The sequence below is a fragment of the Clupea harengus genome, chromosome 17, assembly GCF_900700415.2.
Source record: "Clupea harengus chromosome 17, Ch_v2.0.2, whole genome shotgun sequence".
Classification (NCBI taxonomy): Eukaryota; Metazoa; Chordata; class Actinopteri; order Clupeiformes; family Clupeidae; genus Clupea; species Clupea harengus.
Genome location: NC_045168.1, coordinates 6,299,023 through 6,324,059, shown reverse-complemented (window position 1 = coordinate 6,324,059; position 25,037 = coordinate 6,299,023). Strand labels below are relative to the sequence as shown.

The 25,037-nt window shown below is 44.3% G+C and overlaps 2 protein-coding genes and 1 long non-coding RNA gene across 6 annotated transcripts in view; 1 reads left to right on the top strand and 2 right to left on the bottom strand.

The window, feature by feature from the left end:
* Positions 1 to 443: 443 nt before the first annotated feature.
* Positions 444 to 6,681, bottom strand: pex2 (peroxisomal biogenesis factor 2). The gene is made up of 2 exons (XM_012816138.3): positions 6,544 to 6,681; positions 444 to 1,792 (listed from the first exon to the last, which is right to left on the bottom strand). The coding sequence occupies exons 1-2, from the start codon at positions 6,545 to 6,547 to the stop codon at positions 855 to 857; spliced, it is 942 nt and encodes a 313-aa protein (XP_012671592.1). The 5' UTR covers positions 6,548 to 6,681; the 3' UTR covers positions 444 to 854.
* A 252-nt stretch (positions 6,682 to 6,933) lies between these two features.
* LOC105890081 (trichohyalin-like) overlaps positions 6,934 to 25,037 on the top strand; it is a 125,515-nt gene continuing 107,411 nt past the window's right edge. For all 4 annotated transcript variants that reach the window (XM_031583512.1, XM_031583513.1, XM_031583514.1 and 1 more), the window contains exons 1-5: positions 6,934 to 7,672; positions 9,012 to 9,161; positions 11,341 to 11,472; positions 17,939 to 18,003; positions 24,245 to 24,380. In XM_031583512.1, the coding sequence (XP_031439372.1) occupies positions 7,451 to 7,672; positions 9,012 to 9,161; positions 11,341 to 11,472; positions 17,939 to 18,003; positions 24,245 to 24,380 (705 nt within the window). In that variant the 5' untranslated portion in view covers positions 6,934 to 7,450. The remainder of the gene's footprint in view (positions 7,673 to 9,011; positions 9,162 to 11,340; positions 11,473 to 17,938; positions 18,004 to 24,244; positions 24,381 to 25,037) is intronic.
* LOC122133658 lies at positions 21,632 to 24,254 on the bottom strand. Its single transcript, XR_006152932.1, has 2 exons — positions 22,704 to 24,254; positions 21,632 to 22,048 (listed from the first exon to the last, which is right to left on the bottom strand). It is a non-coding gene; the product is annotated as an uncharacterized LOC122133658 (long non-coding RNA).

The window sequence follows — 25,037 nt, the reverse complement described above, 5'->3', positions numbered from 1 at the left end:
GCCCATCACGCCTGGAGTTGTGATTGATTGCCTCCGCAGTCTGCAATTAAGCCTGTGTGATCAAAAAAAGGTAAGACTTTCCAGTAGGCCTTAGCCCACTCGGGTGCATTTTGCCTGCGGCATGGCTCATTGGAGAAGGTTAACGCCAGAATAAATAACCATCTCGGCAGTCATTATTAGGATTAGTGCATAATATGCCTGAAAGTTGCATGGTCCTGCAAGAGGGTTTGTTACAGTTTACTGCCGTCTTAAGAAGGGCCAAAGGAGATTATGCCAGGATGTCTGTCAATCTTACACCCCCCCTCCCAAAGAATCGTGGCCTCTCCTTGATCTTGTGCAAATTTCACTGTCGAGGAGGGAAACCAGGAACGAGCACGAAGCGAGCTCTGTGATGATCATTCAGAGTTTATTTATTCAGTTTCTCCAAGAACACAAGAAAAGTGAACAGTCTGCATGAAATTTTAATGACATGACACAAATTGGACAGACATGAAGTCCATACATTTAAAAAATGTAATCAGTCACTCAGATCTTTAACGCATGTGTTTTGTTCGGTTTATTTACAACAAAAAATTGAAGGCAGCAAATATCCACATTATTTTACATACGCAAGATATACAGTAATTTAATTCACTTATAAATACTGTCTCTTTATATATTTGCATACTTCACATGACTACACTCCAACATGCAGTTTATGTTGAGGCACATAGGAACAAGGTAAGGAGTGGCACACAATTTAATCTCCCAAATAATGTATTCTTTAATTAATAATCAATTAATAACTAATAATTCTTGGACATGTGTACACAAAACCAACTTTTAGGGAAGCAAAGCTGGAGCCATGATGTCTCCTAATCCTGTCGGATTTCCGTCAGCTCCACCGGAAGCCTTACTGGCTCCACGGCACCGCCCTCAGCCCCACACCTGGGGCAGGTGAAGTACATGTCTGCCATGGCGTGGCCCTTAATGCAGTAGTAGCAGAACACATGGCCACAGCCTACGGAGTGAGGCATCGTGGGCCACTCCCCACACAGCCCACACTCTTTGCAGTTGGTGGACTCAGACGCGTCGGCGTCCGCAGAGGGGTGCGGGGGCGAGAAGAGGGCGAGCGCGGCGGACTTGAGCTTCCACACGTTCACCAGCGGCAGCAGGAAGATGAGGAACTCGGCGAAGCCGTGCCACAGCAGCTCGCGGTTGACGTAGTGGAAGGAGACGTCGCGCGGGCCCTGTGGCCGGCTAAACTCCGCCCGCACCCCCAGCAGCCGCTCCGCCAGCGTGGGGTAGCTGCCGCGCCGCAGGAACAGCAGGAAGTTGAGCAGACTGGCGGCGCTGGCCAGCCCGGCGAGGAGCTCCAGCGCGCGGCGGGCCGTACGGGCGTGCGAGTCGGCGGGGAGCCGCAAGAAGAGCGAATGCGAGCGCTCCCTCAGCCAGCGCCCCCCCACCGTGCATAGCGCCAAGCCCAGCTTCTGCCGCCGACTCATAGGCCGGTAGCGGCGCGCGCCGGAGGAGGCGTCGCGGTAGCGGATGCTGAGCAGCGCCTGGCCTGCCGTGGCGCTCTGGGAGTAGACGGTGAAGCGCCACAGCAGTAGCTGGAGCAGCGCTTTGAGCTCAGGCTCAAAAGGGGTTAAAAGGCCTGGCTTGAAGTGCTGGAAACACTGGCTGAACTGTGACCAAACGAGCTGTTCCAAGGCTCCATCCAGTTCAAAAGCATCCAGCTGACTTATTCTCAAAACCCGCGTCGCCAGGTCAGAAGCCTCCCCGGGGCCGGGTGCCTCACCTCTAGCGTCCGCTACAAGCACAAGAAGAGACATTTTATGCGTTTTTTTTTTTTTTTTTGCATTTCAGTTGAAATCACTTTTCACATGTAAAGCCCATAAGAAATTCCCTTTTAGCTGTGCAGGGTGCAGAAGCACAGGAGGTCTTAGACTGTTCCCTCTGGAGATTGTGGATGTGGACAAATCACATCACAGGAGATTATCCAACCCGCACGGGCTTGGCACTACAGTAAACATCCGCCATGTGGAACTACTTTAGTTTGACGGGCTTTTATACAGGATCTAAGAACTGTGACGTTTGGCAATTTGTCATGGAGTACGTTTCTATCACACCAAGTTTATCTCTTCAAATGCAACTGTTAAAAAAGGAAGGGCCACTGCCAATGGTGACCAGCCTCTAGAAGTTTTGTGTGACCGTGGATAGGATTTGGACAATCCCCAGAAAATTTTATTTATTTATTTATTCACATCAAATAATCACAAAAGCCCTGCGGTATAAAAAAAAAAACAGGGTAGTGCCCACACATGGCAAATGCATACTATTTGGCAGGAGTACATGTGAATACTGTATCAATACATTCCCATCCCTATGCATATGTGAGTGAGTGGGTGGGTGCCACAAAGTCAATACATATCCTCACTTCATATAAATATAAAATGACATGCATTGCATTCGCAGTTTCCAGTCTTTTGCCTTTGCATTTGCCTAATGTGTTTGACCACAACGCCCCCTTCACAGCGGAGGGAAAAACCCTTGTGCAGTCGTCTGCCTGGCCAGGTACGCAGTGACACTGCACCCGTCCACTCAGGGAATACAGCCGCTTGACATTCTTTTTAAAGCCTTTATTGAGCAGTTTACAAGTTATGAATGAATATGTTTTATTTGAGAGCGTACTATTGACAGCGACCCATCAATAGTAATGTGACTATTGTCAGGGGACTGTCGATATTAATGTAATTATGATTAAGAGGATCACATAGATGTTAGCTGGGGTAAGTAACATCTCCTACAGGACTGCTATCAATACTAGGATTACTATTGACATGCTCCTTCAGACCCGCACAACTTGCCAAATACATAACAACTAGACACTTCTGTCAATGTCTGCTGCCTATAGAAATTACGCATTTAAATTTACAGGGCTTTAACCGGAGAACTGAAAATCCATGGTTCTTATGTAATAATCAAAATGTGCAATCAATGGTGCTGTTTACTTCCACTGTAAACACAAGAGTTGCTGTTTGCATACAGCCCAGCCGCGTGCAGTTCATTCTGAAGCTCTAGCCGGGCAGCAGTGAGTCACAGGCCTCATCATCACATTCATCACCACGGGGACAATGGACAGGACTGGGAAAATTACTACAGCGTGAATCATGACTTTATACATTTAAATGATGATTCAAAACAGACTTACAAAATGGTTCCTTTAAAATATATATATGTGAGGTTGCACAGTGAAATATTAGTCAACATTTTATTTTATGGACTGTCAAACATCGGTCATGTATGTATGTGTGTGTATGTGACGACTACTATTTGTAATATATTCGTACAACATTCTGCTTTGACAAGCAGTAAAACTTCTTGACTGTGCTGTTATTCTCCAATTTAGTAAAACCTATTGTTTTTGGCAGAACAAAAAATAACAAATATGGTAGAATTGTTTTGTATAGTAAACAATGGAATATGATTGTTTGGACCATCATGTTTGCAGAGATCTACAATTTAAATGTGACTTTTTGATACAATCCTTTTGCTTAAATAAACCATTTAGTACTTACGTAATATTCCATTCTGTTTTACACTGCATGTTCACATACAAATGAGGTGGGAATAATTTCCACCGAAAGCTAAACCTGATCCAAAACAACAGTGTCAGTGTCAGCACCCCCCCCAAAACTGCTGAATGCGGTGCAAATGGATACCACTCCTGTCTCCACAAAATGGATGAGGAAGATGCGTTGGAATACACCACACAAAGCTGAGGCCTTGACAACTGCCGCTAAGTGACAAATGACTGACAACAGCGCAACCCATAAGCCAGCATCCTCTTTCCAGGCAGTATGCTTGAGGCGAGGGCCTGCAAGTCTCCCACTGATAAGCACAGTAACGGCGCAACCTTGGCTCTGCCGTGACAATGAGATGGGGCGGGGAATTCCTGCAGCAAGACGACTACTCGGAATCTGCAGAACTGGGGGTGGGGGGAGGGAGGGGGGTAGAAGGGCCTACGCTTTCTTGACCTTAGATTTCTTCGCACTGCAAGCCCCAAGCACCTTTGGGGAAGGTGAGGAGATCTTTCCTTCGTTCGTTCGCCAGTCCCTACGTTCGCCAGTCCCTGGGGTCAGAGCGTATCTCTTTATCCAGGCCGCTACTGTAAAGGCTATTATCACCAAAGCTCTTTTAAACTTCCCGTCAGCCTGGCTGTTGTCCAAACCGATCCCCCGCTGAGGAAAGGGGGCCACCACACTGACACTAACTCCAGTCCCTCATTTCAGCTGACATCCCACAGGCCTACAGGACTGAGGGCTATGTGTCTACATTTCATATTCAAACATATTCCACATTTAAAACCTCAGCATTATTTTTCTTTATATTTAATGCTATGAGACAATGCAGTCCTTTCAAATTCTTTTTTTTTTCTCTACAGAAAGTAGGAAATGCGAACACGAATTTTTCTATTTCTCTTATTTTAGCACATTTTTATTTTAACATTGATGAGAACATCCATTTCTTAGCTTTAAGAGTGATGTCATCCAGAGAGGGGATTCAAATGGAATCTAACATTGTTCACTTCATGGGCAGACTAATTGTTATGAGTCTGTCTCATAAAAAATGCATGCATGTGAGTGCACTGGGGGTCTTAGGCTGTTGCACGCTAATGCTTTATCAAGGCGAACCTATTTCCCTAATCACCAAAGAACTCATAGAGAAAGTGTATGGGCTAAAGTTAGTGTCTGAAAAAAGCATCTTTTAAAGCAAGCTGACAAAAGATATATGCTTTGCCTAATCAAGTTTGTGCAGACGGTAAATTATTTAACAGAATTAATTGATTTTGTGGGTATGAAGGTGGAAGATGCAAAGTCTGTATAAGCAATAAGTGCCAAGGTTCGCAGGAAAACAACTTAAAAACTCATGAAACTTTAACAAACAGAAGCAGCTCACTGAATGACTAAAAAGAACAGTTAATAAATTAGAAAACCGTGAGGCACTATCTTAAGGGCCTAATGTGTGCACTGGGGCTTTCTACCATCCGTCTAAAAAGGCACATAACTGCAGGCCTTGTCTACATATTAATTTCAAACATTAGTCAGACTCATGCAAATTTTAACGTTAGGTGAGGTGTTAAAACAGCCATTACGATAACCCTAAAGGTGTAAAAGACACATGAAATACAGAGGTCGGTTTACATATTATTGGCTAAAGTCTAAGTCTTTAGATTAAGGTCGGAACAAACCTTAGAAAACCTTTCAATTAAGAAAGGGGCCAAGTTCACCTAATTATGAATTGAAAAAAAAAACCCTAACTTTTACAAACCCATATTACGTTTGCATACGAGGTGTAACACAGAACAAATACGAATGCATGGTTACTGGCATATATGAATAAAAATGGCAGAATTATCATTTTTGGTAAACTTCCCCCTCATCAATAACATTTTATTTAATGTTTTGATAGCCTATCATTTGGTTTTGATGTGTAAGACATAGTGTACTGTTATATTCCATTACTAAAAATAAGCATATAAAACATAGCAAATCTCATGTAATGTCTCTTGGACATGAATAGCAATGTTCCCCATTTGGCAACAAAAACAAGTCCAATCCTTTAAATGCTGCTTTTGGAGGTTTCTATAAACAACCTTTTGACCCAGGCCGAGATCATACTCCAGACTGACTTCACAGAATCTTTTTTTAAATCCAGTCATTATGTTAAGTGTGCTATGGACCACTTTCAGGGCCCAATCAAATCTGGTCTAATTTCTCTTGACGACAACAATCCTGATTCTTAATTCTAAAAGTCCATACACAGTCGTCATTAAAAAAAAAAATCCCAAATCTCCCCCATTTTATAATAAGGCAAGGGCATTACATGATAATCAGAGTGAGGATTAAGCCTGGGCAAAAGCAAGTTGCTCATAGACTGAAAAAGGGAGATAAAGGACAATGACTGAAAGTTGGGAGAGGAACTTAAGAGGACTCGAAGAAATAAAATCTAGAAATCAATAAAATCACAAAGCTGCCTTGGTTCAGGCCTGGAACTCAAGGTGACTGTAAAATATAGTCAAATCCTGCGGTGTGGGTCAAACTCAAATCTTGAGATTAGCTGAAATATTTCGACAAACACATTATTGCATTCATTTTCATTTAAGGGTAAGGACCTACAATGTTACTTCGAAGCGAAGTAACTGTGTTTTAATCTGTCTTTGTAGACTTTTCAGCAGTGTCTGTTTGTTGGTCTTAATGTTGAATAATTCAGCGTAACAATATTTCATAGTTTAACACTTCACTAAGTAATCCATCGTCAGTAGTATAAGACAATAGGGACCCAAGTCTTTGAACAAATACATGTTAACTTCAGCCTATTTCAAGACGCTGATGTGTTTGTCCGCGAATGCACCAACGTCGACCACACATCGCCAACGATGTCGATCAAATAATACTTTGCGTACTTGGTTTACAATGTGTGCCGTGATATGTGTTACTTGAAGCAACGGTGCTACCGCTTCGCGTTAAAGAGAAAATGGAGGAAACTACGGATATTTACCCATTTACAATGCTGATGCACGAAATGTCACCTCGCTTGAAAAGCTTTCTGCATTTCCGGATTCTGTCATTGTTGGCCACTCCTTAAAGAGCAAAGTACCAATCGCAAATGTCTCCATTTCCGAACTCATCACAAGACAGAGCCTATCACACTGTGTAGCGCTAATCATCTGATTCAGCGAGGCAAAGACGAATATCTGTGCTGTAGAAACCGCGGGGAGGAGCGTTTCGTTTGTTTACCAAACCTCAACCAAACTATCTAATCTGACGTCAGTTACAGTTGGCCAATAGAAATATTTCATATTGGGGTTGAAAGGTTATTCCAACCAGTAGAGTTTTGCAGCAGGCGGGCTCACTACAGCAAGCAACTCACACGCCTTCAACTCGCTAGTTACCATTTACCTCGTTTCTACAACAATCCAACCGTCCCACCTGTTACTGAGAAGTCCTGATTTGAAACAGTTTGCCATGAAAGAAGTTCCATATGTTTACTCGTATTCTGGGGTTTGAAAGTAGGACAATTGTTGCAAGAATGCCCGCGGTGAAAAAGGATATTTTACCGTAAGAGTCTGAAATGTAGGATAACTTGGAAAATCTCCTGTCAGGTGTCTGTTTTTTTCCAGTCACGTTAGCCACAATTAACGTTAGCTCATTGTCTGGAAAAAAACGTTAACGTTAACTCAATGAATGAACGGGTTTCTTGTCCACGTTTCACAGTTTTATGTAGGCTATTGATGAAATTATTATTTTTTAGAGTAATTCGGTTTTACGTCCAAGTTAATTCATTAATCCACCCATTCCCTTCACACCGATGGATAGATATGGCTATTAATTAATGTTTGCGATTTCAAGTGTTAGCTAACATTCCTACTAATTAAACATAGGTAACCAAATAATATTGTCATAAAATGAATGAGGAAAGCAGACGAACTGTTGAGATTCGTCGTAACTCAACGTGGGCACAGGACAGAAGTGATGCTCAAAGGCGAAGAGGTTCAGAAGCACTGGCACCTTGCTCTGTGACTAAAAATGTAAAAGTTATTTTTGAGGAATTCAAAAGTCTCTATGAAGAGAGGCTGAAACGCCTCAAAACTGGCACAGAAGGCTGCACACAAGAAGAAATGTTGCAGGTAGGTGCTATAGTCTTTTGCCATTCATTCTTCAACCCCCTTGTGATGTTACTGTGTACCAAACACGGTGGCAAAACGACAGCCCCTACAATTCAACCTTCTCGGAATGGCAAAATAGCTTTCTTCAAGGCTTGTGCTATTCCCATAGGCCTTCCTCCCCTACCTACAATATTGACATTGATATATACACACCTTTCAGACAGAAAGTGAATAGTTCAACAATGTACTGAAGTAGCATACACATAATAACTGTAATGTAATATTGTCCCACTGAGACCCTGTGCATGTATCGGCTAGTAAATTGCATTAGGATTCCATCTCAAAACAAGGAAAACAGTTGCAGCCTGTCAGGCATAAAAAGCCTCTAATAGTTTAAATGATCATGTGAGGGCATTTAGACTGAAATTCAGGAGCTGGACATCAAACAGGGATAACAAGGTTTAGGACAAAGTGCTTGGTCAACCAGTCCACTGCTAGTGTACTTTATAAGGTTAGCCAGTAGGCCATTATGCACAAGTTGTCATTTAGAGTTCTCTAATTTTCCCTTTGCAAGTGCATAATATTATCTGAAAATAAGAAGTTACGTAACCTTTCTGTGTTTTTTCCCTCTCATCTGCATTTTACGCTGCAGTATGCAATATGCAAGACGTGCTAATCAAGCAAGTACTTGTCAGAGGTTTACAAAGAAAGCTTTCCTCTGATATTTGATCTACCTATATACTAGCCAGAGGTTTTAAAACAAGCATCTCCCCCTTTTCTCGCCCTGCCCTTTCGCTGCTATGCCCAGACCATCACCTGCTTTGTGTAATTTGACAGACATCCTTGAGCCCTGTTTCCTGACTTTGAACGTGTGACTGGTTAAAGGCAGGGGCTCGCTGAGAAAGCTCAGAGGGGAATATGTCTGAAATGGTACTCACAGGCTGCCTCACTGAAGCCTTTGTCCACATGAAAGTACACTTTTGAGCACATTTAACACAGAACTTACATACTGGAGTGGAATGCAGTAAAGATATGAATGCTATGATATTTGAAAGTAGTTGTTATCTATAACTATATATGGAGCTTGGTATTAAATAGAATCCTAAAAATTGAAATGCAATATAAGGAGCTTTTGTTGTTATAATCCAGTACTTGACTTTCACAACAACAGCTATTGACTGTAGAAATTAAATAACTTACTAGTTAAAGCAGTTTATTGTTGGTTGCTATTTAAAAATATATACACCTTGAGAGCTCATAATATTTTCTTCTTTTGTATATGCTGTCATCGTTAACATCAGTAACATCAAATAAAGTTTGGTGTGAGTGTTTCCTCAAATATTTGCTTGTTCCTCCACAGAAGAAAGTCAGGATTCTGCAGTCCTATGTGAATGACCTGTGTGACCAGAACCAGCTGTTGGTTCAGACAGTGGAAGACCTGGAGAAGGAAAGCACTGAGAGAATCACCTCACTGGAGAGGGAGTTGCGCATCTCTGACAAAACCATCACGGTCAGCCCCATTTTATCCATGGATTTTATCTCAAATATTATCCTTTTTAGTAGTGTGTAGTAGTTCTAGTAGAGGCCTTCAGTATTGTCATTTCAAGTAGTTTGTAGTAGTTAAGCAGTTTTTGTAGTAGTTTTAGTTGTTCAGGGGGGTTCAGGCCCTGGGCTCTATAAAACAATTTTATTGTTATGGCACTATATAAATAAAATTGAATGGAATTTATTTGAATTTAATTGAAAATTGAATTAAATAGGTCTGTATTTTTACATATAGCATGCATATTAACTGTAGTGATAACCTAAGCTGCGCCATGTGAACAGCCTGATGTCTGCCTTTTGCCTGTGTGCCTTAAACGTGAGTGACTGAGTAAAGCTTCTGGCACTGTAGGTCAAGGTATGACTGAAGTGCACTCAGGTCTGGGCATTTGAGTTGAAGGAGGGCATTCATGACTTATACCGGGGCAAGTAGCATGCATGCAAATGAATCCTGACATAATTCAGCACTCCAACATGTTCTCATGGTCATTTTTTCCCAGATTGTACATCTCCACTGCAATCACTTGAATGTGTTTTAAAATGACTTTTTACATACATACAGACCCAGTGCTACGTGTGCTTTTGCCCGAGGTGTGCTCCTCTGATGGCCTTCATGCAGATCTGAAGAGCATTTCCTGTCTTAAACCGGTCTGAGGTGGCCCTAATTGGTTATAATGCCTCTGAAAAAGAAAGCCATGATTTGCTCCCTCACCTCACTTGAGCCATAGGTCTATTTCTTATTATGTCCTCCAATTGCTTATTTATTTATTTAGTGTCAGATGGTGGACTTTTCAGGGCTGTGTTCATTGTAGGGCTTTCATAAATTGGATGGAGTGTGGAAAAGAGCGTGCTTATTTTCCAGCCTATTTGCTGCATAGCCTTCCCTCCGAGGTGTCTCTTCAGACATGTGTACGCCAGGCCAGGCGAAGACCATTTAACATCCTGAAGAGAAAAAAAAAACAGGAATGGAAACAACGTTGCTGATAATTGTCGTACTCACCATGTTGAGACTTCTGCTCAGCATGTGTGTTGCAAATGGAAGCGCTAGTCAGTCATATCTGACTGTGTTATGTAAAACTTAGTTTTTTCCAATGGTCAAAGGTATTCCTTAACATAATGTTTAACACATGTATTAAAGTAGTTTCCCGTGCAGAAGATTTTAGGTTATTCGAATTATTGTGGGACTTCTTTGAAGCTTGCCTTGTATGAATGGTTTCTTTCATTCTTTCTTTCAAGGTTTGAGCATCTGCGTTGTAATTCTGTGACCTTCAAATTATAATTGTACGTTGAATTGTGTACATGCTTATCAAATGATGGGACATGTTGAGAACAAAGCCAACAGACATATCTATGATCAGGCCTTCATGAGTAAGCTAAGAGAAACTAGGAAATCAGAGCAAAACAAGGCATTGTTCTATTAATTGAGAGGTTTATTTGTGGGCCTACTCAATATGTCTGTGTATATAGCAGAGGCAGCGTGTTTATTACTGGTCGCTGGGAGTAATCAGCAGAATTAGAATGGACTGCTCTGGAGACGTATTATATAGTTGTCCCACAACTGGAGCAAGCATCGTAATAATGAACAGAATAGGACACTAAATTGATTCAGAACATTAAAAGCTTCTTAAGTGCCACTAAAAATGTAAAGAATGCATTGGACTTGGTAATATGAGAGGAATCATTTTCTGATTGAATGTTTGTAATACATCTCATGCTGCTAGGCCGTAAGATGCTTGCCAATTATTTTACATGAGTAGGGGGATAAGTGGCATCCCCTCTACCCCCCCCCCCCCCGCCCAATATTACCCGTGATTATGAGTTTGCACTTAGGGAGTACTGTGGGAGAAATTCAGGTGAAATCTAAAACTTGCAAGATTAAATTTTAAAGTGATTTATACCAGTCAAGAGGTTAGAAGTCTTAAGCCATTTTCTCTCTTTTCTCACACAGCCTATATGATCATCCCCCATCTCCCCCTGTACTTGGCCAGAAGTATAAATTACCTGATCTAAACAACTCATTTGGAGCTAGTAACGTTTAGTTTAATCCTGAGATTTTCCAGGGAGCAGTAATATGTACTAGCCAGTATCACAGATGTGGTTGTGAAAAAGCTCATCTGAGGTTAGGATTGCACTTGTGATTTGGGCAGGATTTGAACCATCAGAGGAGATGCCTCGAGGAGAGCTTGGACCGCCTGCAGACTGAAAATCTGGAGCTCAAGACCGACGTGGACACCCTTGCACAGGTTGTTCGTCAGGCCAGGCAAACACACAGCCTGGATGTAAGTCCTCTGATTTCCCTGATTCCTCTGATTGCCTTGCTGGTGTGTGTGTGTGTGTCTGTGCATTTCTGTGTGTGGGCATGTGTGTTTGTGTGTGTGTGTGTGTGTGTGTGTGTGCATTTCTGTGTGTGTCAGACTTTCTCTCAAAGTCAGGGGACAGTCCACTCCTGCATTCATTTTTCAGAACTCATTTTCCTCCTCCGAGCGTGGGATTTTTAATTCCAGCTTCACCTTGACTCGTGGCCTATGGGCACCAGGGGTGTTGGTGAGGGTGGAGGGGGATCAGCAGCCGTCGCTTTGATCCAGACAGCCGGCGTCAGGCTCATTTTCCAGCATTCCTCCATGCCAGAAGCCAGCCAGCGAATAAGCAGACAGACGGGTGTATGAAGGGGTTCCACTTTACCTTGCCAGTCCAGAGGGGTGCTGTCTTGCTTTGGTGTAGTTTATCAAAAACCACCACTGATCGCACGCACGCACGCACGCACGCACGCACGCACGCACACACACACGCACTCACACACACACGACACACACGACACACGACACACACGACACACACGACACACACACACACAGTCCTCTGATCCACTTGTTTTTGGTCTGTGTAACACAATCTTGCCGTCCCAGAGCCAGTGTGTGTGTATCGCTGGGAGATGTGGCATGGCTCCTGCATTGATGAAGTGAGGGTGTGTGTGAGTTTGTGTGTGTGTGCACGGAGGGACGCCCAGCTCCTGCTCCAGCTCTTGCTCCTGCAAAGCAAAAGCCCAAACCTCGCCCCGATAAGTGGAAACACAAACACAAACAACACAAACACAAACACAACACAACACAAACACAAACACAAAGTGCCCAGCTGCCAAAAGACATTAGCATAAAACTCCACCTGTACTGACAGAGGGGTAAAAAAGACAATGGAGCTGTCACAGCGCCCATGTCTGTTCCACTGAGGTGATTTAGTTCTATCATTATTTATTTTGGTCTTTGCGGTTTCCACACTGTTTTCCGTGGACTGATTGGGAGTGATCCTCAGTATGTATTCTTTTTGGATGGCGTGACTTCCCCGTGTTCAGTGGGGGCCCGTTCCCGCAGCACGCTGAGTTGGCATGAGCGCTGACAGCTCTCTGGCGGGGGCCGTCCACACGGCCTCGCAACGGGCACTGCGGGGGAGTGGTAGACACGAGAGGGCATTCGCCCGTCCTCATCTGTGGTACCCAGCCACCATACTGTGCCATGCTAGTGATTTTTCTTTTCTCTCTCTTTCTCTCTCTTGTTTTTGTGTCTTTTTTTTTTCTTGCTTGTCTTTTGACAATTCATTGAGCATATGTGTAAGCACCATACAGAGAGAGACGAGAAGCAACGAGAAGAAAAGATGCTCTCAAGAGCTCCTCGCCGCCGCAGAGCGTTGCTTGCTAAATGAGCCAGGCCTCTGGCTGCACTCCCATTAGCTAAGACAGAGCTGTGTTGTACTGTGCACTGCAGTTGAGTTCAGTGCAGTCCGCTGCGGTGCGGTTAGTGGTAAGACAGGAGTGATGCCTGTGTGTGGGAGGGGGGAGGTTGGAAGGTCACTAGCGTAGGCTAGGCTAACACTGTTGTTAATGACTTCCTTTTGAGTGCTAATTGATCAGCTTCATTACCATATTAAGTCCGTAATCCTGTGTCGCTGAGGTAGGGAGGGCGCTCCGTGTAATGAATGCCCTGTTTGATTTTTTTAAATAATGAGCTAATTAGACTAATTAAAATCAATAGAGGTGCCAATACAAGGTTAGGCATCAGGCCGGCGGTGTCTATCTGTGTTTAGCAGAAGTCACTGGCTGAGTGGAAAGCATAGAGATCTAACACTGATTTATGAGCCCTTGACGGTCGTTAGTTAGAATAAATTGCTTGTAGGAGCAGAGACAGCATTATTCAAGTACAAGATACTAAGTGCATTGTAAGGTCAGCAATAAGGGCAAACTTACATATGTAGTTGTATGCCCTTGTAAACCTATGTTAATATATCAGGTCAGTGTGGTGTCGGATGGCTCCCTGTATCTCCCAGTGCTGAGTGCGGGTGCGCTGCAAGTATTTATTTTTTTTCTACAGTAGCTGTGGGGGGGTTGCTAGTACTATAACTAATAGGACTAAAAGAGCACATTTCCTTAAGCTGAGGCTGAGATAATTTACTATGGTGTGGCACCAATTTCAAGGTGCTTCCAACAGCAGCAGAAATTTTGCTGATATGCAGCGTGCACAATCTCGTCAGGCCCTGGGAGTGCGTTGTGAATATTTAATTTGAACGGTGCTGTGGTTAGCTGCTAAGGTTACAGTGGCCCGTGTGAAGATGACAGGCAAATAAAGAGAGGATCTCGGTGAAATTGTCCTGTCAGAATTGCACGTGTGTGTGTCTCCTGCTGTCACAGGTCTCTGATGAAAGTGGGAGGGCGACTTGTGTGTCCCTGCATCCTCTTGTCTTCCTTTGTTTTGCTCTCCCTCTCCCTCTTTCTCTCTCTCCCTCCCTCCATCTCCCCCCTCCATCTCTCTCTCTCTCATTGGGGGTGAATGTGGAGTATTATGTAAAAATCTTGACTATTTCTGACAGGGGAGACGAGGGAGAAGGCGGCACCGTTGCTGGACCGCTGCTGACCCAAATTTTAGCATTAATCTAAGATGTCAGCGTCACAACCTTGACTCTCCAATTTGGGCTCCTAGAGATGGAGGTTATTTCTCTTCCTCCTCTTCCTCCTCTGCGCTCTGGGCAGTGGCTGTCTGTTGCAGAGACGCCTCCTTGGCGTTTCTCCTTCCCTTTCCTTCAGATTTTACTCGCATTAGTTCTCCAAGTGATTCGCACAAGTCATTTGTGGGATGCAGCATCCATGTTTGGCCTGTGTTATTTATCAGCACAACCTCCAGCTTCAGGGTGTGTATATATGTGTGTGTGTGGTGTTTTTTTTTTTTTTTTGACTTTTACGGTAGGGCAGCTGACCATTATTTTAATAGTATTTTTTCCCATTGCACACTGGCTTTAATGATGGAGTGGTGTTTGTGCCAGCTTTAGCCATTCCTCTAACAAATTAGTTTACTGTGGTCATAACCTTCAAAAAGCTCATTACCATAAATTGCATGGCTTTTCATAGAGGCTGCGCGAGGCATTGACGGATCACAGACAAGACCTTACTCAGGACAATCAGGCCTGCTAGTAAATTAGACCCACCCCCATTTCCCATACATTCTTAATCAGCTAATGTTTTTTATTTTTATTATTAATTCCTCCCCCACTTCTGATTTATTTAAAGGGCCTGAATTCATACACACTCTTATATTAGGGTCCTCCCCATCCTGGGTATATATATATATTTTTTCTTTTGTCATGCCCTGGAGGAGAGCGTGGGGGAAAGAAACATGCATATGTACTTAGGAAATTGCATTTTCAATATATTGGCTGGCAATGTCGACATGGTAGGCATTGATATCAGACATTATTCACACTTCAGGGGAACATTAGGACAAATGTGGCCCTTTTTTTTCTTCCTGAAACTGACCTTAATGTCTGAGTTCTGTGCCTGGCGAAGGAGTCGACCTATCTGTAGTGTACGGAGCTGCCCCCCCATTGCGCCCGTGGTGATGGATAGCGTCGTGTTGCTATACTCGCTCCCACTCTCCTGACAGTTATGGCAGAGGGAGAATGCATCACTTTTGAATGGTCGCAGAGATATCATTTCGAAGGACTGAAATGCGGAGACCCCCATCTCTCCAGTGGCCTCCGTCGGTGATGCCGTGACAAGAAAAGCACGGAGGTGCATGGAGTACGGAGTTGAGCGGAGGACGGGTGAAAGGATTGTGTGTGTGTGGGGTGGGGGGGGGGGGTTCTCCCCTCTGAGATACTGCTTCATCCCCTCTAGTCAGGTGAAAACCGAACGCAGATATGGAGACAGGAGATGGAGTAGTCAGCACTGAGCACTTACTCCTCACATCCTGTCCTGTGAAGGGGAGGCATATGGAGACACGGAGACGGGAGATGGAGTAGTTGCGATGGGTGCATATTTAATCACATCTTGCTGTGAAACGCTAAGGAGCGCTACCAGACAACAGTGTTGTGGAGCTGCTGAGCGAGGCTCTGCCTCCACGGGGATGGTAGAGCAGGAGGGGTTTGTGCGGAATTTAATTTGGGTTCTTGTTCCTCCGTGTGCGAGTGGGATCTCGGTTCTCCGTCGCGGTGGCGGCGCATAATGGGCGGCTCACGGGCTCACGCTGATCAACCTTGTGTGGAGTTTCTTAAGCGGAGCGTTCCGCAGTCTGCACTCTGGTGACGGGCTCTGATTATGTTCTCTGCGCCCCGTTTAATTCCCCTCCACGTAAGGCTGTGCCGCGGCTCAGCCAGAGCTGCCACAGCCAGGCCCTCTCTGCTAGAAAAGCAGTCCTGCACGCTCGATGGGCAGGTTTCTCACTGCTCCTCTCACTTAATTAGCCTCAGACACACACACACACACATACAAACAAACAAACAAACAAACATAGACACACAAACATACATACAGACACATACACATGAATAGACAGGCACACATACCACACACACACACACACACATCCTTTTAGCTCACTAAAGCCTTTCTCTACACACTCTTGCATTCAGTGGCTTCTTTTCACTTCTCCCCGGCATCCCTTTGTGGAATTGAATTTAGAGCGTTCTGTCTGCAGCTACCTGCTAAAGAGTGAAGCACCCAAGGATGCATGTGTTTGTGGCGTGATTAAACATATCTGTTTGTGCGCACACAATTTCAAATATTTGTTGGAAATACTATTATTAATATCAGAGATCATTAGGGATTATTTTCAGTTGCTTTTTGCATCAAGCCTTATGGCTGCCTGCATAGTGGTATTTTCTACTGTTGGTTACCTGTGGCAAGGTTGTTCCTGAGCGTTTGGTATTTCCCTTGTTTGCTGAGATGTGCATCATAGACATTGAGTTGCCCTGAAATCATTCAACCATTAGAGGGAAATAATAGCCAAGAGAGAGAAGCCCTCATCTCAGTCATACATAAAATATTAGGTTTCCTTTAATGGAAGCCTCGCTATCTCCACAGATTGTACCCCAATGCAACGGTGCATTCCTCCCCCAACTAATGCACTTGATGGGGAGAAGTTGTTTATGGGTCCTGCAGTTCATAAAATGCACGCACACGCACACACGCACACACACACATACACACACACATACACACACACACACACAGACAGAGACACACACAAACAGACACAGACACACACAAACACTCTCTCTCTCTCTCCCCCTTGACCATGCCACACACGAAATGTGAGCCACTTGAGTACAAGACCACTCAGATGGTTTGTGTGTGTGTGTGTGTGTGTGTGTGTGTGTGTGTGTGTGTGTGTGTATGGCGGTGTGTGTGTGTATGGCGGTGTGTGTGTGGGGGTGGAGGGGGGTGTAGATTCACTCTGCTGAAAGCGCTCCAGAAACAGGTCATGAAGAAAAATGGTGGTGATGCAGCGGTGACTTGACCTGTGAGTAATTAGCATCCCCATCGATTTCCTCTTCCTGGAGTGACCCATGTCACAGTACCCTTGGAGTGCACACGTTGCTATATTTCACCAACATGGCCCGCGTGAAAGCCACAACTCTCAAGACAAGACAGGACAGGACAGGACAAGGCTGTCCTCCTTTTTTTCTTTTTTAAACTTTTTTGGGTAAACTACAGAGCAGAGCAGCATTTTGTGTGTGTGTTTGTGTGTGTGCGTGGGTGCGTGCCTGCGTGTAACCGTTGTTCATCCACTTTAGAGCTTCCTCCCTGAACGCTGTCGGTAAAACATTGTGTAACACCCGGAACTGACAAATGTCTCCCCCTGCATCACAAGGCAGATTTCTTAAGAGCCAAGATGGGGGCAGATAAGACTCCTGGTGAAATTAAATCAGAGGCTGAACCCTGAGTTGACCTCCAATCAAAAACTCTGTGTCTGTGGCTGGCTCTGATTGGTTGAAGTAGTTCAAGTAGAGAGGTCAAAAGGGCTCCATTCAGGACAGGGGTGCATCGCCATGGCAGCAACTGCGTCACAGTTCTGATTAAATCGCAGATGAAAACGACGCATATCCAAATTGTATTATGGTGATTATATTTTGGTGAAGTATTTCTTTTCATGCCGGTGTAGTTTTGGCTATTTTGAGCGGCGTGTGATGTGTTTGTTCTGTAAAGCTAATTCGAGTCTGCTGATCACAGACAGGTCTCTTGTTCTTTTTTTGTGATTTCAGTCATCTGTATTTGACTGTACAGTAATGCCTATTGAAACTAACGTCTTCATCTGAAACATAGCTATGATGCTGATAAGTTGTTAGACATCAGTATGTATTTGGATTTATCAGTTTGAATATGTATCAACACTGTTCCAAACATATCCAAAATGCATAAGTTTTCGTTTTTTATTAAAGTTACATAGCTAAATAAAATCATTGAATTGCTTTTTGTTTTCATAGGTGACTGGAGTTAAACTGCACTGTATGTCTCAGGACAGAATCATTCAGTCTGCAACTATAGACCAGTAAGTGATTTGGATTGGTTTTATATTATATTTTGTTGTTTTGTTGTTGTATGTTTTGTGTAATCTTAATTTTCTTGTACTCATTCTCCTTGATAGTGGTGTTGAGGTGTGCATGAAATGTAAAAAAAAACAAGATAAACAAGATGCATGATATAGATATGTATGACTTCCTAATCTGCTCTGACATTTGATGTTGTCCTGATAATGTGTTGTACCAGCATTTCTTCTCCTTCATTTGATATTGGAGTGCCATTTACATGTAGTACAGACACAAAAACTCAGCACCAGCGAAAGTTACCTGACAACCACGTTCATCTCACGCTGAAATGTACCCCCCTCTGCTCACTTGGGGGATTATGGACGGGTTCCTCAGGGGGGAACCATGTTCAAAGAGGAGAGAGGAGAACCAGGGAGAGGGAGAACGGGGGCCTCCCAGCAGGGCCACAGGAAGTGGGCTCAGATACCGCACTGAGGGGGGGGATAATAATAACAGCATCAGTAAATCATGTAAATAGGAAGTAAATAAATAAATAAATGGAAACACAAGGCAGCAGGCTCCGTGCCGTCAGCTTCCACTGTAAAAGGGACAGATTGAAATTATCCTCTGGGGTGGTATCACTGCGTTAGGTGATAGAAGCAGAACCCTCTGTCTCTCTCTTTTATTATTTATTTGCTTTGTTTATCTGAATATTTTTATATTTATATATTTACTTGCAGCAAGAAAATAGTTGAAATAAGAAATTGAGATTTATCGATGTTGGGAGTTGGTTATGTTTTTTTCTTCTGTTTTTTTAAAAATATATGTATTTGTTTCCTCCATCCACTGAGGAGGCTTTTCAACATTTTTACATTTTTCATCATCTCTAGCTGGGCCTGTTCATGTAAACTAGCATTATTTTCCCTCGGTGTGTGTGTGTGTGTGTGTGTGAGAGAGAGTGTGTGAGAGAGAAAGGCAAAGAGAAAGAGTGAAGCAGCTACTCGGAGGACTGGGAACAGTAGAATGGACTTTCCTGCATGTCATTGTTGGAGCTCATTGTGCCCTGCAGTGTAATTAGGGGTTGGGAGTGCTTGGTGCATTCCTGCGAACAAGGATGCTCTCAGCTGGACACAGTGGAGGGCATTCATACGGCTGCTTCCTCTGCCACCCCGAGGAGCCTGCGTTTCACTGCCTCTGCCGCTGCCACAGAGACATTTCCCCTTTTCCGAGGGCCGCTCGCCATGTCTTGGGGCAAATGCAACCTTTTTTCCCCCTCCACAGCTGCCCTCCCCCACCAGTTATTGACTTTTTTTCCCCAGGTTCTAGTCCTCTTTCCTTATTAGCGAGGCAAACAAATCAATAGACTCCACCGTGGCTTGAGTGTGGACATGAAGAACCAAACTCACTGTCACGAGTAATCCAAGCTCTCATTGGATTCCATTTCCTTCTCTGTCACCCACCCCCCCCCCCCCCCCCCCCACACACACACACAACTGAATTCCGCTTCCATGTTGGAAGTTCTGTGTTCTAGTCCAGTGTCTAATGGAACCTGACCAAAACAATCATTTTTTTTTTTATAGCTCATTTTTTGCATCAATCATCTCAAGGGACTCCCTCAAGGAAAACAATTGGCACATCAATAATTGTGCACCTTAATTATTTGACCATTTTTTTATTGTAATTGTACATAGTTCTAAAATTTCTTTGGCTATTTAACTTCTATACTATTGTCTATTACAATTGTTAGAAACTGTTGAATTTGGAGCATTTAGTCATTTTTATGAATCATCCTCATCATAGAAATTAGAGATGAAATTTGATGAGACTAAAGAAAAAGTGGGTTTTTGATTTGTGACGGTCACCTTTGGGCCTCCCCCCCTGCCCCTCTAGTTCTCGTCTGTGTCTGAGTCTGTGTCCTCCTGCTGTTTATTTTTCATGGCATGTCAGCCCGCCGCCTGTTTGTTATTTTGATCAAACAGCAACAGATCCTATGGAGTAGCAGAGTAGAGCAGAGCAGGGGGAAGTGCTGCCTGCCACTGTCACTGAACACCACCTACCCCCCCTCAACCACCCCTGCCTCCTCCCTCCTGCCCCCCCCCCCCCACACACACACACACAACCCGCCTCTCCATCCCTCCCACCCCCTCGCTGCCTCTCAAGTCCTCCCCAGCTGGAAAGTTTTGACATCTGCTGGTTTGGGCCACGGCTGAGCAGCTGTCAGCAGTGGGGAAGCCTCTCTCGTCCTCCTCCTCTCCCCCTCTCTCCTCCTCTTCTCCCCCTCTCTCCTCCTCTCTGCTCCTCTCCTCCTCTCTGTGGCGGCGGCGGCAGCAGCAGTTGGCGGGGTGGCACGGCGCCAGCTCAGCTTGTGCCATCTGTGCTTGTGACATCCCCCTCTAATTAACACCAGGGTTAATTGTTCTGGCAGGCTCAAATGGAGGGGCTAACATCACCCAAGGGAGATGTGCACAAGTGCCACTGTGCCAGGGTGGTGCCACGGAGCGCTCCCTGCCACGCTTAACACCAAAGCTATTGACACACGCACACACACACTCACACACACACACACACACACACACACACACACACACACACACACACACACACACACACACACACACACACATATACCATATACACACACACACACACACATATACCATATACACACACACATGCACATTCACACACACAGGCACATTCACAGACACAGGCACGCACTCGTACGCATGAACAAACACACACATACATGCACATACACACACACACACACACACACAGTGGTTAACAGGCGGCAATCCTTACTTGCACCGGGCAACATGCAATAAGGCTGAGGTGATGTTTTTTTCTGGACTTTATTCTGATGAATTATGCTGTGCTGTTGTAATGATGTAGAAAGAATTGGGTTTAGAGAAGCAAGAAACCATCGCCCTGGGCCAGTTGGGGAGGGAACAATTTGCATGTTATTACTGAATATTCATAACTAATTGTGTTAGGCTTTGCTAATAGAGCCTTGTGACAGTATGAAAAATTGTCAAGCACTTTTATGGCCAACAAAGCACACTGCCTTTTTTTGCTGTCGCCCCAACACTCTAAGTGCTGAATGATCATTAAGACACTTAGTTGCTAAATATAACAGGTCGCGCCATTCGTCAGGCTGACGTGATATCATTTATTAAGTGTTCTAATTTTATCTCTGTGTACACCAGCCATTTTTCACAGTACTTAGCACAGCGTGCGGGGAGAACGCCATCTCCTCCACACGAACACGACTACAACACTCCAGTAAAACATATGGGAGAGTTCAGCGGCACAGCGTGTACTCATCCATTCACAAATTTAGATGTGACAGGGCCATTTCCTACCACAGAATATCCTCATCTTACCTTGGACAGAAAAGTGCTAAAAACATAAAAAACACTGTTGTTCCGTTTTTATGACTCTTTTGAGTGTAAAAAAACAATACTAATGCTGAACAAAAATGTCAATGCAATGTGGAAAAGTCAGGAAAGTGTGGAAAAGATTGTTTTGAGTTACAGTTTACACAAGCAAATTATTGAATGCATTAGGCTGGAAACTATAGATTCTGCATAACTACATGTGTGTCTACATAGATCATTTTGGGCACGGAATTAAAACAATTTGGAGCATGGAAAAATGATGGGATCTTTTATTTCAGTTTATGAAGCATGGGACCAAAAGCTCGACATGTTACGTCTTTTTTGAATGTAGAGGCAAGACTGAGACATGGTCCAGTGTTGGCTGCCACATGATTAAAAACCGAGGCCGTCTCTCGTTGGTAGGAGCATGGGTGAAGGCGGAGTGGGCCGCAGCGGGCACTGAGGGCACTGAGGCTCTGGTCTTTGCCGTGTCGGATGGGCGATGTCGGAATAAATGGATGCCCTCTGGGCAAAGAGAGACTGAGAGCAATTTGCGTGCCTCTCTCTCTCTCTCTCTCTCTCTCTCTCTCTCTCTCTCTCTCTGCGTCTTGGCAGCCGGCGGATTGCCTGGCAGCCGGGTCGTGCCGCCGTGGAGAGTAGGATCTGGGGGCCGCGCTCAAAAGACAGGAATCTTTTACCCAGCATGACACGACAAGAGAAAGAAAGAAAAGGAGAGGGGGGGGGGGGGCAGAGCAGTCAGGAAGAGGAACAAAACACCTTCTTTTTGTTTGAGTGTCCCGTAAAAAGGAAATGGGAACGAAATTGACTGCAGTTAGTCACAACTCAATGGGCTGCTTCTATTCAACCAGCCCTCATCCCCTCCCCCCCCCCCACACACACACCAGCCCTCATCCCCCACTGACTTCTTCTCAAGTTAAGACGACGCATGTCACATGTCATGATGTTATGTGATGTCCACTACATAAGTTTTGTATTTAGCAATTGTGCAAATGGGAATCGGAATAAAAGGTCTGTCTGTTAAGGAAGAGTTTGCCCTAGAAAGTACTCAGTACAACTTCTGAGTTGTTTTTTATTGGTAATTCATGACACTCTTTTTCTTGACTTTGACAGAAAAGTTTTTTTTTTTTTTTTGGGTGAAACCTATGCTCCATTTGGGCGAGTCTTTGTTTGTTCGTCCTCTTATGTCCTTGACGCCAGAGATATATCACAAAATCACAAAGCACTTTCAGCAGCACTTCAGCCTCTCTCTGCACTTTTGTGATTCCTCAGGTGCTTTGCAACGACACACACATCCGCCCCCCCTTACTTCCTTTTGCCTTCTGTACCTGATTTTTCTCTTTCACGTCCCACGTCAGTTTTGCATCAATCCACATTACTGATGCCTCCACAGGAAAGGGAGCCATGGGCGCAGCCATTTGCATATCCAAATAGAGAAGGAGACAGATTAGTGTTGCCTGCGTACATTAAGAGGCAATATTTATGGGATCTGGCTTCACTGCAGGTTTTTTAGCGGAGCCGCCAGCGCGCCACTTGACAGCTGTCGCTTGCAGCCGAGTGCCTCGCGACAGGCAGCTTGGGCTCGATCCGCCGCCTCTGTCACACGAGTTTTGTCTCTAGCGCTGCGCCTAGACATTTGAGGGGTGTGTGTGTGTGTGTGTGTGTGAGCGAACTGTGGCAGCAGAAGCGGAGGCGCTCCAAGCCTCTCTGTCACTTTAAGGCCCTCACGCTTCCCTGTGGTGTCCTGGCAAATAGCCTGTCCAAAATTCCACATCTGCCTTCACTCGAGCTCTTTGTCTCATAGACATTTATCTATACAGATCGAGACTGTTGCTGCCGCCATATCCATACTGCCTTAACCGCGTGTTTGTGTGCATGTGTGTGTCCAACTGTACAACCTGTATTTCCTGTGTGTATGAAGTATGTTCTTATTTTTGAACTTGATAACTGTGAATGTTGAATGAGCATGGAAGAATGGAAGTCTAATGAATCACTCTTATTTTTGCTCTTTGCAATTTCCTTTCCTTTTTACTCCTGCTCAGGCAAGCTCAGAGTCCCCTTTGTCCATAATACAATCTGTTTGCTGTAATGGGCCAGAGTGGAGATTTGCGTGTGTTTGTGTGTGTGTGTGTGTGTGTGTGTGTGTGTGTGTGTGTGTGTGTGTGTGTGTGTGTGTTTGTGTGTGTGTGTGCACCAGGGACAGGAACTCATTTTAACCATCCCCCGGGTGTTAACTTTAACACCCCCCCCCCACCCAAGTGACAATAATATGGCTTTTTTTTATAAGGGAGAGAAGCAGAACCTCAGTGGATGAGGTTGGTATAGAATGCAGCACTCACTACATAGTAATTACAGAGCCCACTGGGGGATCTGACAAGGAAAGAAAGGGATGGGGGGGAAGAAAAAGAAAGAGAAAGAAAAAATACAGACTATACAATGCAGACAGGGAGGTTCATTAGGGCTTTCTCATTAAGCCCCCATTACAACTGCTACAAAAGCCACAGAGGCGCCATTAAGGAGCAAAAATTGTGTCCAGAGCAATTTCATCATGCTTTTCATGCACCCAAGTGATGGTCTTGATGAATACCTAACAGAAAGAAAGCAACGTATGAGCAGGGATTGGAGAAAAGGCCTCCTCTTTCTGCTCTTCTTGTTAAAGCGCGTTTCTTTGCCATGACACTTTGGGGAATTATTTAGCTAATTAAATTTTTTAAAACCTTTACTGTAGTTATCATTTCAGCTTTGTTGTAATTGTTGTATTTTTTGTTTTTATTTTTAAGTGTCTGGAATTATTATTATGATGTTTTTGGCTCCTCTGCACAAGTGCCCAGGTTGAAGTTAATATTCTCCTGTTCCCCGTGTCCTGTAGTGGCGAGCAGGAGTACGTTATGAACCCTCTGCCCGATGAGCTGGTGGACCTCCTGAAGGCCAGGATAGGGATTATGCACAATCTCCAAGAGGAAATTAAGATGCTTTCGGACACGACCACGGCAAAGAGGAATGAGGTACGGCTGCCGCCTTGTTTTTTTTTTTCACATCTTTGATTTTGCGGAAACAACTTTGAAGTGCAGCTTTATTTTTTTATGATATTGCTTACCGCGTGCGGCGCAGGCTTTGACATATGTTGCGAGTTAAATGCAACGTCTTTGCGTGTGAATTGTTGACATATCTGCCCTCTAGGCTTCAAATGCCATTTCAGATGAAATACTGCTTCCTCACTTCCCACACCTCCCAACCAAGTGTTGACAAATGAAAAACACCAGTGTTTTACTATCTGTGGGTTATGCTGGGACAAATCGAGGGTTTGTTTTCGGTAAACCACATTTATTTGCAATGCGCTTCCTGCAACAAACAAGTCACCATTTGAGAAAATTAAGTAGATGTCTTTTTTTCGATTCTACTGCTGGTAAGATGCGTATTCATCAGGAAGAAAAGTGAGTGAGAATTATAATCATTTTTCTCCTCCCTTCTATCTTACCTGCAGAGTGACTTCACAGATAGCGGGCATCTCTGGGTGGGGTTTGGCCCTGGCCTGGCACAGACTAGCTACAAAACATGCAGAGTGCTATCTGTGTGTTGTGATGAAGTGTATGGGCCTGGGGTTTATAAATACGACTGGAGTTATCCTGAAACATCAGTGGGAGCCTCTCTCCTTTGTCTGA